Below are 12,895 nucleotides of genomic sequence, written 5' to 3'. Positions count from 1 at the left end.
AAAATGAAACTTAAAAAAACTCAAACAAGTGGAAGAGCTGTATATGAAAAACGTTTCAAACACCAATTTATTGACAGTTTAGTTATGAAGCATTCTCTAAGAATTTTGAAGAATTTAACAGTACGTGCCAACGTTTGAACATTGTATAGCGATATATTCTGCTGAGGCTTGGAGGCGAACAACATTTCAAATCCAAGCACCACTGCTAAAGGTAACGATTCTCGTTACATTTTATAGCCAGCTTAACTAAAATGACTAGTTCTGTCTTCATTGTTGGTTACTGAAAAACGTTATATTGTATAGCCAGCTTAACTAAACTGACTAGTTCTGTCTTCATTGTTGGTTACTGAAAAACGTTACATTGTATAGCCTGCTTAACTGAACCGACTAGTTCTGTCTTCATTGTTGGTTACTGAAAAACGTTATATTGTATAGCCAGCTTAACTAAACTGACTAGTTCTGTCTTCATTGTTGGTTACTGAAAAACGTTACATTGTATAGCCTGCTTAACTGAACCGACTAGTTCTGTCTTCATTGTTGGTTACTGAAAAACGTTACATTGTATAGCCTGCTTAACTAAACCGACTAGTTCTGTCTTCATTGTTGGTTACTGAAAAACGTTATATTGTATAGCCTGCTTAACTAAACCGACTAGTTCTGTCTTCATTGTTGGTTACTGAAAAACGTTACATTGTACAGCCAACTAAACTAAACTGACAAGTTCTGTCTTCATTGTTGGTTACTGAAAAACAATAATGCTTTAAGTCTATGTGATTTTAAGGTAACATGTATTTCAGTAAGACATTTCATTCTGGAATAACACTTTGTTATTAATTAAACAGTAAACCTTACATGCCAAATACTCGTTTATTTTGCTTCCCTATTCAGGAAATGAAAGCAGTTATACACATTCTCTCTTCCATCTACACTGTATTTTTGTAAAACATTCACGGTTACTATTATTTTGTAAAACAAATTATCTATATGGTCAATACATCATGTAATAACAAATTTTGAATGAAGTGAGAATAATTTAGAACTGCATTTTTCTCGTCATTAACTTATTTTCCTATTTATAAAATACTACTTGTCCCTCAAATAATATTTTATAAACAACAAATTTAGGTGCTCTAAAGCTAAACAAAAATGCAACGTACTAAAATTGTATTGGCCATATTAATTTTTTTGGGAAAAATCACAAGTAATGCACGCAGTATTTGGCTTTTATTTTGGAGAGGGGGTACTTTTCCCATTTTCTTCTTTTTGCAAATTTTTAAGGCTAGCACAGGAAGAACGATTTTCATCGAAAACCTTGAAATCTTGATCGTGTGTGTGATTCCGAAACGTTCATTGAAAGTATTTACGCTTCTTTCCATCGCTCTACTATTCGTACTTAGTACTAGATTAACGACAACTGAAGCTACTCAGATGGCTGAGACGAAGCATTGAGTCTCTGACTGCTCTTTTACTTACTAGTAATTATCAATGAGTTACACAGTATCTTTATGGTACTTCATTTTTGCCGAAACAATCACTTCACGTGTTTTTAACGTCTATTAAATGGCGTTTCATTCATGAATTTCTACGTATCATTTTTTTTCTTTCTACAGTTCTAACTAGTGAATTGTTTTATATCTTTAAGGATTTGTGTTTGGTCAGAAAAAAATGGTTGCGGTTGGTATTTTTGATAATTATTGTCCTAACTCTAATAGGATTAATAGAACAGCCCCTTGACTGATGAGAAATATGTTATATATATATTTTTAAATATTTTGATTGTTTAAGACAACAAATTGTTCATGTGTATCCACCTCCAACGTGTAACGTTAAGTGGCAGCAGAAACAAAACAAGTGAAGCCTTTTTAATTACCAGGATCTAACAGGATCATGGTAATGTTCGTGTGAACTTTTCGTCTCACAGCCTTCGTTCCGGTCGGCTGGCAGGCCGTTTTAAATTCACGTTGAGACACACTTGTGATGTCTTTAAAGAATTGTGCTCTGACTTATACCTAGCTGAAATAACAAGTTTCGTCCCCACCTTTCAGAACTAGGGCCTGGTTTCTCGAAGCATTTCTATTGGCGGGATCACATGTATTGACTATAAAAGCGGAAAGCGAGAGGTTTTAACTGAACAGGTGACCACACAGTCTGAAGTTCAGCCCACAGTAAGTTGCTAGAGATCCAGAAAACAGTTGCTCGTCTTACTTTATGGACTGAAAACGCGAACTATATCAGGAGTGTTATTCTCTTTGGAAAAATAGATTGAGAATTATTAGAAAAATTTCCAAACGCTGACAAAATTCAAAAGCCTTTCCTTTCGTATTGAGGTAGAATAATATTCTGTTTGTTGAATGCGGAAGTTCTTGAAATCTCAGTCTTCAGGCTATCTGTGCTCCAATCACCCATGAACTCACCAACTCCCACTTGACGAGCAACTGTAAATGTCCCCCGAGGTCATTGAAGGGCTCAACTACTAACTCTGCCCGTTGTGACCTCTGATCGTGACCGGCTATAGTCACGCTTGAGCTTCATTATTGTGTAAACCGGTTCATAACGGGACTGAAATACGAAGAACGTTAGAAAAGAAAGCCAGTTTTGATTTTAATGTATTGGAGTTAGGCTGGGCGAAAAGTAGGAGAAAAAAGAAAATATAATAAATATGCCGAAGAGTTCTGAAGTAAGTATTAATTCAGTTATACGTATGTAAGCAAATTATTTTACTTATATTTTAGGCATTAATTAATTACGTCTGTAAACTTCACTAATGTTAGAACCGAGTAAAGTTTATCCATAAAGATGAGCCGAGTGCCAGATATCACTGTTACAATATACGTAATGGATGAATTAATTGTACAACTGATGCATTTTTGAAAGCAGAACATAGTATATAAGTGTATTAAAAACCTCATTAATACTTTGTATTATTTTATTACCTAATTAAATGAAAGAATTGTTCGTTATACACCGGGTTATCTGTACTCTGACGATTACGGGTATCGAAACCCTGTTTCTAGCGTTGTAAGTCCGAAGACATACTACTGTGTTACTTGGGAGCAAGCAAAAATAATCGAATTTTTATTTTCTAAATATTACAATTCATTTGGAAAACATTAAACTTGCAAGACCAGCCAGAATTACATTTTTAAACTTTTATGTTTTCAAAAAAGAGTAACCTAATGTTTTTTAGTGAGAACCAAACAACGGGAGAGAATAGCGTAATAATGGATCTGATATATATATATATTACTGAGCAAAAGTGTTATGACAGATTCAAAAATTAAATTTAGGCTACTTTAAAAGAAGAATGGAAAGCAAATCACACGTTAAACATCAAACATTTATTAATATTCACATTTATTACAACAGAATCTCAATGGAAGTGCTTGATTTTAGCAAACAGTTAATATTTTGTGTCCCCTCTCTTGCTTTAATAATTGCAGACAGTCTTTCAGGCACTGTTGCGACTGTTGGGATTTTACTCCAAATGTCTCCAATCAAGTTTCATAAAAATTATTTGGAAGTAGCTTCTGATTTGTGAAGTTTCTGATCTATCAAATCCATATTGGGTTCAGATAGGGGATCTGTGGGGATCATTGCATCAATTGAATGACTCCAGCAACTTCTTTCCTAAAAATAAGTAATTTTTGCATAAGTTGGATGAGTGTTTGAGCCATTAGCTTCTTGGTAGTAAAATCCTTTACCGATAATATGCAAACCACTGAGTATAACATGACGGATCAGTATCTGATGGTACTTTTTCTGCATCAGTAGAAAATTACCCCAAACCATCACACTGCCTCTTCCATGCTTCCTGGTGGGTGCAATGCATCGAATTAAGTTAGTACCTTTCTTCCGCAGGATGTACAACCTACGCTTTGGACCAAATATTTCAAACTTGGACCTCTCCGCTAATGACATTATTTTCTAATCATCAACAGTCCAGTTTTTGTACTTCATGGCAAGTTTCAGTCTCTTAACAATATTTGGAGATCGAAATGAAGATTTTCTTTTAACTGCTACACAACCAAATTTCCATTGTCGTTGAGTCTTCTTGACACTGTAGATCTGGACACTTTTCTGTTATTTGGTACATGTTGTTTATCTCGTGCTTGAAATCAGTGGCAGTTTTCCTTCTGTCCTGAAGGCAACATAAACGAAGATACTTAACATCAGTATCATTGAGTTTAGGTGTTCTGTCCCTTTCTTTCTTATTTTCAAATCTAACAATCTCGATCTCACGATCTAGGGTGTACTTTACAGTGTTTGGGGTGCATTTCAAGTCTGCATAAATTTATTGGAGACTCTAACAAGCGTCATGTAAAACTTTTATTCAAACTTTCTTTTCTACTGATAATTCTCTATGCTTTTTGGACCATTACATGACAACAAAATTTAATATATAGTGTCAAACACTATTTTTATCAAGGGTTATTTGTGGAGTGCTATTAAATTGATTTCTTCTAGTATTTACTGGAAACCTATGCCAGCTTCCTTCTGTATAGTTAATACACTGCATGGGATACCATGACAGATATCTCAGACCCTAAATTTGATCAGTATGTTCGTTTAAGAAGAACCCTTATGACATGCTATTGGTATAAGTAAGTAGGAATTCTAAATAATCAGTATTCATTTGCCAACAAGGATCAGTGAAACATTACCATCGTGTTGAAACTTACATTCTGTAATCACATGGAAAAATTAGCTCCATAAAATGGAAAGAATGATAAAATAGTCTCTTGTTCTAACACTTTTGCCTAGAAGTGATTAAAAACTTCTATTTATAAAAGGTTAAAAAATAAGATGTTATTTCTGAGACTTCGTCAAAACTCTGAAAAATGAAATAAACACTCAATACTTTATCAAAATACTTGTAAAATTAATTTCGGGATATATTTTATTCTACCTGTCTTTGATTTAGCTTGTACTCAACATTACGATGGTAAATATCGAAATGATAATAAGTTTATATTACCTTACAATATGTCTATGTATCTGAATACCACTCGAGTGTGTTGTTTTTATTTCAAAAATATATACATTGTGAATTTCATAATTTTTCAACGTCACGTGTTTTATAATATACATCTGAAATACATATGAGCCTACATTTTCAATTTTTTAAATTAATTTTGATCTCTTTATGCATCTAACTTTTGTTTTAATAATCTCACACTAAAAGATTAAGTATAATATATTTTTCCCTTTAGAATGTAAATATATAGAATTTTTCGTCCTACATTCGATTAGTTAGTTGCTTAAGTTACTTATGATTCACAGTTAATTTGTTGATAGTTTTCACAGTTCGAACGTTAAAATAATAACTGTTAGCGCGTCTTAAGCTTCTGAAAAAAGTTTTAGTTTGAATCATTTAATGTTGGCTGTTTTCAGCTTTCGCAGACAATCTGAACTGCTTTGTTATCCGCGTTTCAGCTGTCGTTCTGCTCCTTCGAGCACAAGAAACATCTGGCGGAAAGAACCTACACACATCTGTTACCTGAGAACGAGATCAGCGTTCAGCTCGGCAGCTTGAATCACTAACGTCCAATGTTATATACATGAAGAATCACAACTGATAAACGAAAAAGCAAACCTATGCAACGTTGATTACAGCAAGAGTAGTCAAAAGAGGGGTCAACGTTTAAAATTGATCAAGTTTGGTGGCTAAAACGTTCAATAGTCTCTTTAGCTATCATCAATTGGTAATTATGCATTTTTGAGAAGCTCTGACTTATGAAGTCACAAGAAAAGGGTGGTAATGGTATATTTTATGCCAGCGATTGTTTTCAGACGGTGCCATCTCCTAAATTCCTTAATCCAGGGGCTTTAAAACTGAGAGCCTTAGCAAACACACAAAATACCTAATTATATAAAGGTACTCAGTATTTATAGATTTACTGAGTAGAGCTTCAGTCAATATCTGGGATTTTCTGGGGGGGGGGAACCTCTGTCCTGAGAAAGTTTGAGAATTAATGCCTTAATCATACCTCTCTCGTTATATATCAAATTAATCCACATCAGGTTTATATATATATATATATGTTATACTGATGGTTACATGTAGAAACATTCTGATTTTTTACATTGTGGCAACAGGATTCCAGTTACAGGTTGGAAGCACAAAATAATAACCACATTGAAAACAAAACAATGATCTACATAATACAATACTAATTATAATTTTATGATAGCTTGTTTTTAAGCTTTGAAAATATTTTGAGTTATCAGATGCATTGCTCTATACAAGCAGCATTCACCTTAGTTTATCCCACTACGTACAAACAGCGTTCATGTTAACTTATCCTACAATGTACAATGTTCATGTTAGCGTATCCTGTTATGTACAAAAAACGTCCAAAATACGTTATCTAGTGCAGCGAAATCGCGTTAATATTGGTTATTACTGTACCAGAAGAATTTATAACAAAAAGAAGAGCGAGCGATATAAAGAGATGGAATTGTATTCAACATATAGCATTACTCACAGTTATAAGTAAAACGTTAAAAGAAAGTGCTGCCTAATCTTTTAAACGTTTCTCATAAACTTTGCGACTTCTCATTATAATGCTTCTAAAATATTTATTACTAATTAGGGTGTGTCTGAAATATTGGAGACACCTGAAGAAGCCGCGACCTATCAAGAAAAACGGTACTAGTCCTGAATCGAAAAAAACCTTGTACGTTATACAAATAGATAATAGATATATTTGGTTGCGACGAACTTAACAGCAATGTGAAACGTTCTGATCGTTTAATATTTAATAATAAAAATGTTTTAATGTTCAAAACTGGCTTCAACACTCTGTGTAGAACGAATAATGGCGGGTCTGAGACTTTAGCCTGAATTGTGGCATTACTTCTATTACCTAAACAATGACTTGTGGCGATAATTAATATCTAGTTACACATGACATTACAGCTACACAATAAATTGTGAACGGAGCTGGCACTCTATGCACAACAAGTTGTGACGAACATGAATTTCTTAAAGCAGTATATTAAGGAGGTTTTCTTGACGATATAGTATAAGCACTAAATGTTTCATTTCATTAGTGCATCGTGAGGGACCCAGTGCTCTAGCCATAGATAATAAATTGTGGTACAAGATGAAAAAGCGTTTTATTACATAATTTAGATCCCATAATTGTGAATAGCAGAATTTAAATATTTCACGCACGCGTATCTTTAAGTTCTTGGATTTAACAGCAGCAACTTGGTGGAGTTATTATTGTTTGCTGGGTATAATTTTCTGCTTATAATCACGATCACGTTATTTATTGTATAAAAACTGGGTTAATATTAAAATTATTACCTACACATATATACAAAACACATTACATCATTGGACCCTTAGGAAGTTATCCGATAGTTTGTTGTATATTCAAAAATATTATACAAACAAGTGCTGTTATTATAACTTCAGACAGATGTGCATAATTAGCATTCTTACTCTAGGCGTGGAAACTTACATTTTATAACAAGCGTGGATGGACAATGGGATATGTTAAATTCGAGTTTAGTATAATGATCAATGTGCAACGAAAATGTCGTAATATCTTTAGTAATCGTGGTTACAGAGGTATCTAATATCGAAAATCACTCATAAAACTCTCCTCACGGCGAGTCTCTGGTTGAATCTATTGACCATCAAATGACCACAACCCCTTTTTTTCATCAAAGTACAAATCAACAATTTCTATCTAAACTGTTCAGACTCAATAACATAATTTGACAATATACTAAAGGAAGAGGGCAAATTAGATTATATTAATTTTATATTGCACAGAGTGTTTCACATACGAAACCTATAGACGAACAGTACACAAACAAAACAATCATAATAAGATGTTAAGCTTATAAAAGTATTAAGAATCATTGTGGTATTACTGGCGGCCAGGTAGTTCATTTTATTTTACCAACACTTTATGAACGACAGAAAAATCGTATAAAACTTAGGCTTATTACATAACATAGAAATTAAAAAGCAAAGTTTATTACTCGTGAACATTGATGGGGGGTATTCGAATGCTTTAAACTAATGCAGATTGTTTCACTTTGTATAATAAGTTCAAAGTTGCGACCTCCATCACTAACCCAAATCAAACATTTTTTGTAACCCAGTAAAATGTCAGTAGAGGTGTCTATAAGTTTAGAATGTCTCATAAGAGATCGTAAGGCATTAACATGTTCTCAGAATATATTGATTTATTCTTACTCTTAGAATCGATATTTGCTAATTATACATGAGACTGAAACAACAGCTAGTTATTAAGATCGCAATAACAGGAAGCTCTTAGGATTGTTTGTTTTTGAATTTCACACAAAGCTACTCAAGGGCTATCTGTGCTAGCCGTCCCTAATTTAGCAGTGTAAGACTACTAGTCATCACCACCCACCGCCAACTCTTGGGCTACTCTTTTACCAACGAATAGTGGGATTGACCGCACATTATAACGCCCCCACGGCTGAAAGGGCGAGCATGTTTGGCGCGACCGGGATGCGAACCCGCGACCCTCAGATTACGAGTCGCACGCCTTAAACGCTTGGCCATGCCGGGCCCGCTCTTAGGCAGTTTATGTCCATGTGAATAAATATAATTTTGACAAAAGAGAAAAGTGTAACCGTGGACGTACAAGGGAGTCACTCCCCATCCCGAAATTAGAAGCGTAATTGTTTTTTCAATCATTTTAGGATGTACACGAGAATTTTTATGGTCGCAGCTATGTAGTTCTAATATAAATAAATAAAACTTTCTGTTGACAAACATCACATCATTGTGACTGCAGTTCATCGAAGTTTGTGCTGCATCAGTTTCTCTGTATAAATGTAACAAGTCGAAACCTTGGAAAATACAAACAACTGACTGCAACCAAGACAAAGGCGATTATCATGTTATATAATCCAGTAAATAATCACAATGATAAACCAACTATGTCATACAATCTAGTAGATAATCACAGTGATAAATCAACTATGTTATTTCATTTATTTATTACAACAGTAATAAATCAATCATGTTATATAACCTAGTAGATGATCACAGTAATAAACCATGTTACATAATCTAGAAGACGATAACAGTGATAAATCAACCATGTTATATAATCTAGTAGATAATCACAGTGATACAACAATCACATTACATATGATTCAATATTCACCGAAATAAAAAAATGCAATGCCTCCTGTTTTAGGCCCGGCATGGCCAGTTGGGTTAAGGCGTTTGACTCGTAATCTGAAGGTGGCGGGTTCGAGTCCCAGTCACACCAAACATGTTCACCTTTTCAGACGTGGGGGCTTTATAATATGACACTCAATCCCACTATTCGTTGGTAAAATAATAGCTCAAGAGTTGGCGATGGGTGTTGATGACTAGCTTCCTTTCCTCTAGTCTTACACTGCTAAATTAGGGGCGGCTAGCGCAGATAGCTCTCGTGTAGCTTTGCGCGAAAATAAAAAAACACACACACCTGTTTTACAGCAAAAGCACGCGATTTACATTTTAGAAAGCTGAAAAATTCAGTTTTATAATAAATTATACTCAGATCCTGAGGTCAATAACTGTGTTACTGCTTGCATCATTGCTTATATCAGATATCTATGGAAATATAATAGTGCTTTGTGTTGTCTGTTCATGTAACTACTTCGCAGAGTGCAATTGGATCTCCACCAAAATTAGTATGGAGACTTATTAGGTCTTTGCGGAAATATACACACATTTTCAGTTTTGCGGTTTGTATGGGTGGTTTTTCATTTTCTTTCACCAAAATCTCACCTCTTATGGATGAGTCTTCACCAAATATGGAATGAAGGTTTTCTGGATCCATGTGAAGATACACGTAAATCTGCGGTTTTACATTTTCTGTTTGCAATTTTTTATAAACTTTTTTTTTTTTTTAGAATTACAGATAAGAGAAAAGCTTCTCGTGTCCTAAGATAACCTTTCATAAATTCCGTCCAAGGTACGGGTACTTCAGCTAGTTGTTAAGTAGAATATTGTCTATCAAGTGATTAGCGACAGTAGTATCACATTTACATTCTGCCTTCCTATACTTGCCAATGCATAACTAGGATCTGTTTTCGTGATTATCTTCACTTAACATTCTATATGCCAATCACGTGCTTCTATAATCAATTGTTCTCAACCTCCTTGATTCAGATGCATGCAGTTCGCTCCTAGCGTTTGTGATGGAGTTAAATTCGTGACTTGTTTGTGCTAGATCTACTATAATGCTGGGAACAGCTCGTGCGAAGTTTCGGCTTACAACGACGTTTCACTCAAGGGAGTTTCTGCTGTAATTTCTAAACAAACCTGACATAACTCAAGGCTAGGCTTAGTTCTACAACTTATAATTCAGTATGTGAACAAAGCAAAGAAAAAAATGGATACAGAAATGCCTTAGATAACACGTAGTGCCTATTAAACAACTAACTACATAATGTGAAAATATTTTGTTATTGTTGAAGTACAGACAAAAAATAACATATTCCGAAATTCCATTTTTGTTGCATTTATTCTTGTTAAAAGATGATTAACATTTTGGAATTTACATAAAAACAAAGTAAAAAACTCACGTTTTCAAAGTAAATGAATAGTATTGTTCTTCACTGAACTGTGTTTTGTTTGGTTTCATGCAAAACAAATATCATAAACTTTGTTTTTGCATATTTCCCCACTTGAACATAATTAATACTGCTAAGGTACTTAAACAAATGGTTGTTTAAGCAAGCTGCATGATGGGATATCTGAGCTGTGTCCAACAGTGGGATCGATACCTGGGTTTTAGTGTTTTCAGCTTACCGCTTAGTCACTGGAATCTGCTTAAAAAGAAACACTCACGTTATAGAAATTTTCATATGTCTGTGTTTATAACGTGCTCAGTAGCTGTGGCCTGCAGATATGATAATAACAATAAAGCCAATGACAGAGGCCTGTGAATTTAACCTTCATAAAAGGTTTTTGGTTTTAAAACGGATTTTTCCATACTTCAACTACGTATATTTTGAAAATAATATTCGTTTTTTGTTTTGCTTTTATAACATAAGGTTTATTTTTAATTGTTAAGAAAAAACCCTCTGGCATAGATCAAATTTACCATAAATATAACAGAATATAACTGAGTCTTTTACAAAACAGCTTGTTACTACAGCGACGGATAAATTGGTCTGTTTTGTTTGTTTTTGAATTTCGCACAAAGCTACTTCAGGGCTATCTGCGCTAGCCGTCCCTAATTTAGCAGTATAAGACTAGAGGGAAGGCAACTAGTCATTACCACCCACCGCCAACTCTTGGGCTACTCTTTTACCAACGAATAGTGGGATTGACCGTACATTATAACACCCCTACGGCTGAAAAGGCGAGCCTGTTTGGTGCGACGGGGATAGAAACCCGCGATTCCTCAGATTACGAGTCGCACGCCTTAACCCACCTGGCCGTGCCGGGCCCGACGAATAAATAATATTGAAAATAAAATTATTATCTAAAAGTTCACGCACAAACAAATACTATCCAGAAACGACATGTCATGCGGTTTATATACTAGCGGTGTTTTTCTTGTGAATTCTTGAATGACCATTAAGACTCTCACATCAGTATTGGTATAGAAAAATCTACAGCTAATGGTTGTAAACATTTTAAGCATAACAAAATGTGACTAGGTTTCAATGAAAATTATCACTTATATAAAAGTAAGTGTGTATGTGTTTTCTTATAGTAAAACCACATCGAGCTATCTGCTGATAAAAGTAAGTGTGATGTTTTTTTGGAATATTTGTAAGTGATGGAGGAAAACTGATATCAGTTTTGGATTCAGCTTACAGGACTTTCTGTAGTATATATAAAAATTTCAAGACAATAAAACTATCATGAACTGTGTAATCACAGCTTGTTTCATTCGTTATTCCAGAACGAAAGCAATGCTTTGTTGTCCACACACGGGCATTTAGGTGTGCTGTAACTCTTTTGTTACGGTTTGGTATGCAATAGCTGTGGTTCTGGTTCTGTTGTTACGGTTTGATATTCTAAAGTTCTGGTTCTGGTTCTGCTGTTACAGTTAAGTATACTACAGCTATGGTTCTCTTGTTACAGTTTGGTATGCTACAGCTATGGTTCTGGTTCTGTTAATGCAGTTTTACGCCTTTGCCTTTTTGTGAGCTTTGAAGTAAGATGTAACCGATTTTAACTGTTTATTCTCTAAAAGCTGTCTCTCTAAGATACAGAGTTATAAATTTAATGATAATACCTAAACAAATAATGGATAGTTTGGTTTGGTTTGTTTTGAATTTCGCGCAAAGCTACACGAGATTTATCTGCGCTCAGTCCTGACGAGAGGGGGGTCAGGGGGATTACAGTCCTGGGGCTTGGCCTTAATTAGGGGACCGGAAAAATATGGGATAAAGAATAATGCATTTTCATTTTCATAATATACTCAAGAAAATATTGCAGTACTGCTGGAAATAGCTTTGCTTCAAAAAATGTAAATTCTCAACACATTTGCTAGGACATTATAATGTGACGGTCAATCCCATTATTCGTTGGTAAAAGAAGAGTCCAAGATTTGGCGGTGGGTGGTGATGATTAGTGCCTTTCTTCTAGTCTTACACTGCTAAATTAGGGACGGCTAGCGTAGATAGCTCTCGTGTAGCTATGCGCGAAATTAAAAAACAAAAAACAAAAAAAAACTTTTCTCAGACAATAGCGCGTCTTGATTTGGTGGCTATGTTTCCAGGAATTTTTGTTAGCTGTTTATGAGTCAAGATAAAATACAGGACTGTATTTTTGTTGTCTGTGTGTCATTTGTAAATTGTTGTTCGATATATCACAATTGATGGGTAAGACCCTCTACGCGTCTGTGCCAATGACCGACTTACAAGACAAGGCAGTGTTTTCAAGGCA

At 34.7% G+C, this 12,895-nt stretch overlaps 1 protein-coding gene across 2 annotated transcripts in view; it reads left to right on the top strand.

The window, feature by feature from the left end:
* The first annotated feature begins 2,111 nt into the window (after nucleotides 1-2,111).
* Nucleotides 2,112-12,895, top strand: part of LOC143253011 (atrial natriuretic peptide-converting enzyme-like) — a 61,327-nt gene continuing 50,543 nt past the window's right edge. Inside the window, exon 1 of one of the 2 annotated variants that reach the window (XM_076506049.1) lies at nucleotides 2,112-2,677. In XM_076506049.1, coding sequence (XP_076362164.1) covers nucleotides 2,660-2,677 — 18 coding nt within the window. In that variant the 5' untranslated portion in view covers nucleotides 2,112-2,659. The remainder of the gene's footprint in view (nucleotides 2,678-12,895) is intronic. The other variant, XM_076506048.1, reaches the window with a different exon arrangement.

The sequence above is a fragment of the Tachypleus tridentatus genome, chromosome 6 (assembly GCF_004210375.1).
Source record: "Tachypleus tridentatus isolate NWPU-2018 chromosome 6, ASM421037v1, whole genome shotgun sequence".
Classification (NCBI taxonomy): domain Eukaryota; kingdom Metazoa; phylum Arthropoda; class Merostomata; order Xiphosura; family Limulidae; genus Tachypleus; species Tachypleus tridentatus.
Note: the sequence above shows the minus strand (reverse complement) of the source record. Positions and strands in the feature narration are given on the sequence as shown.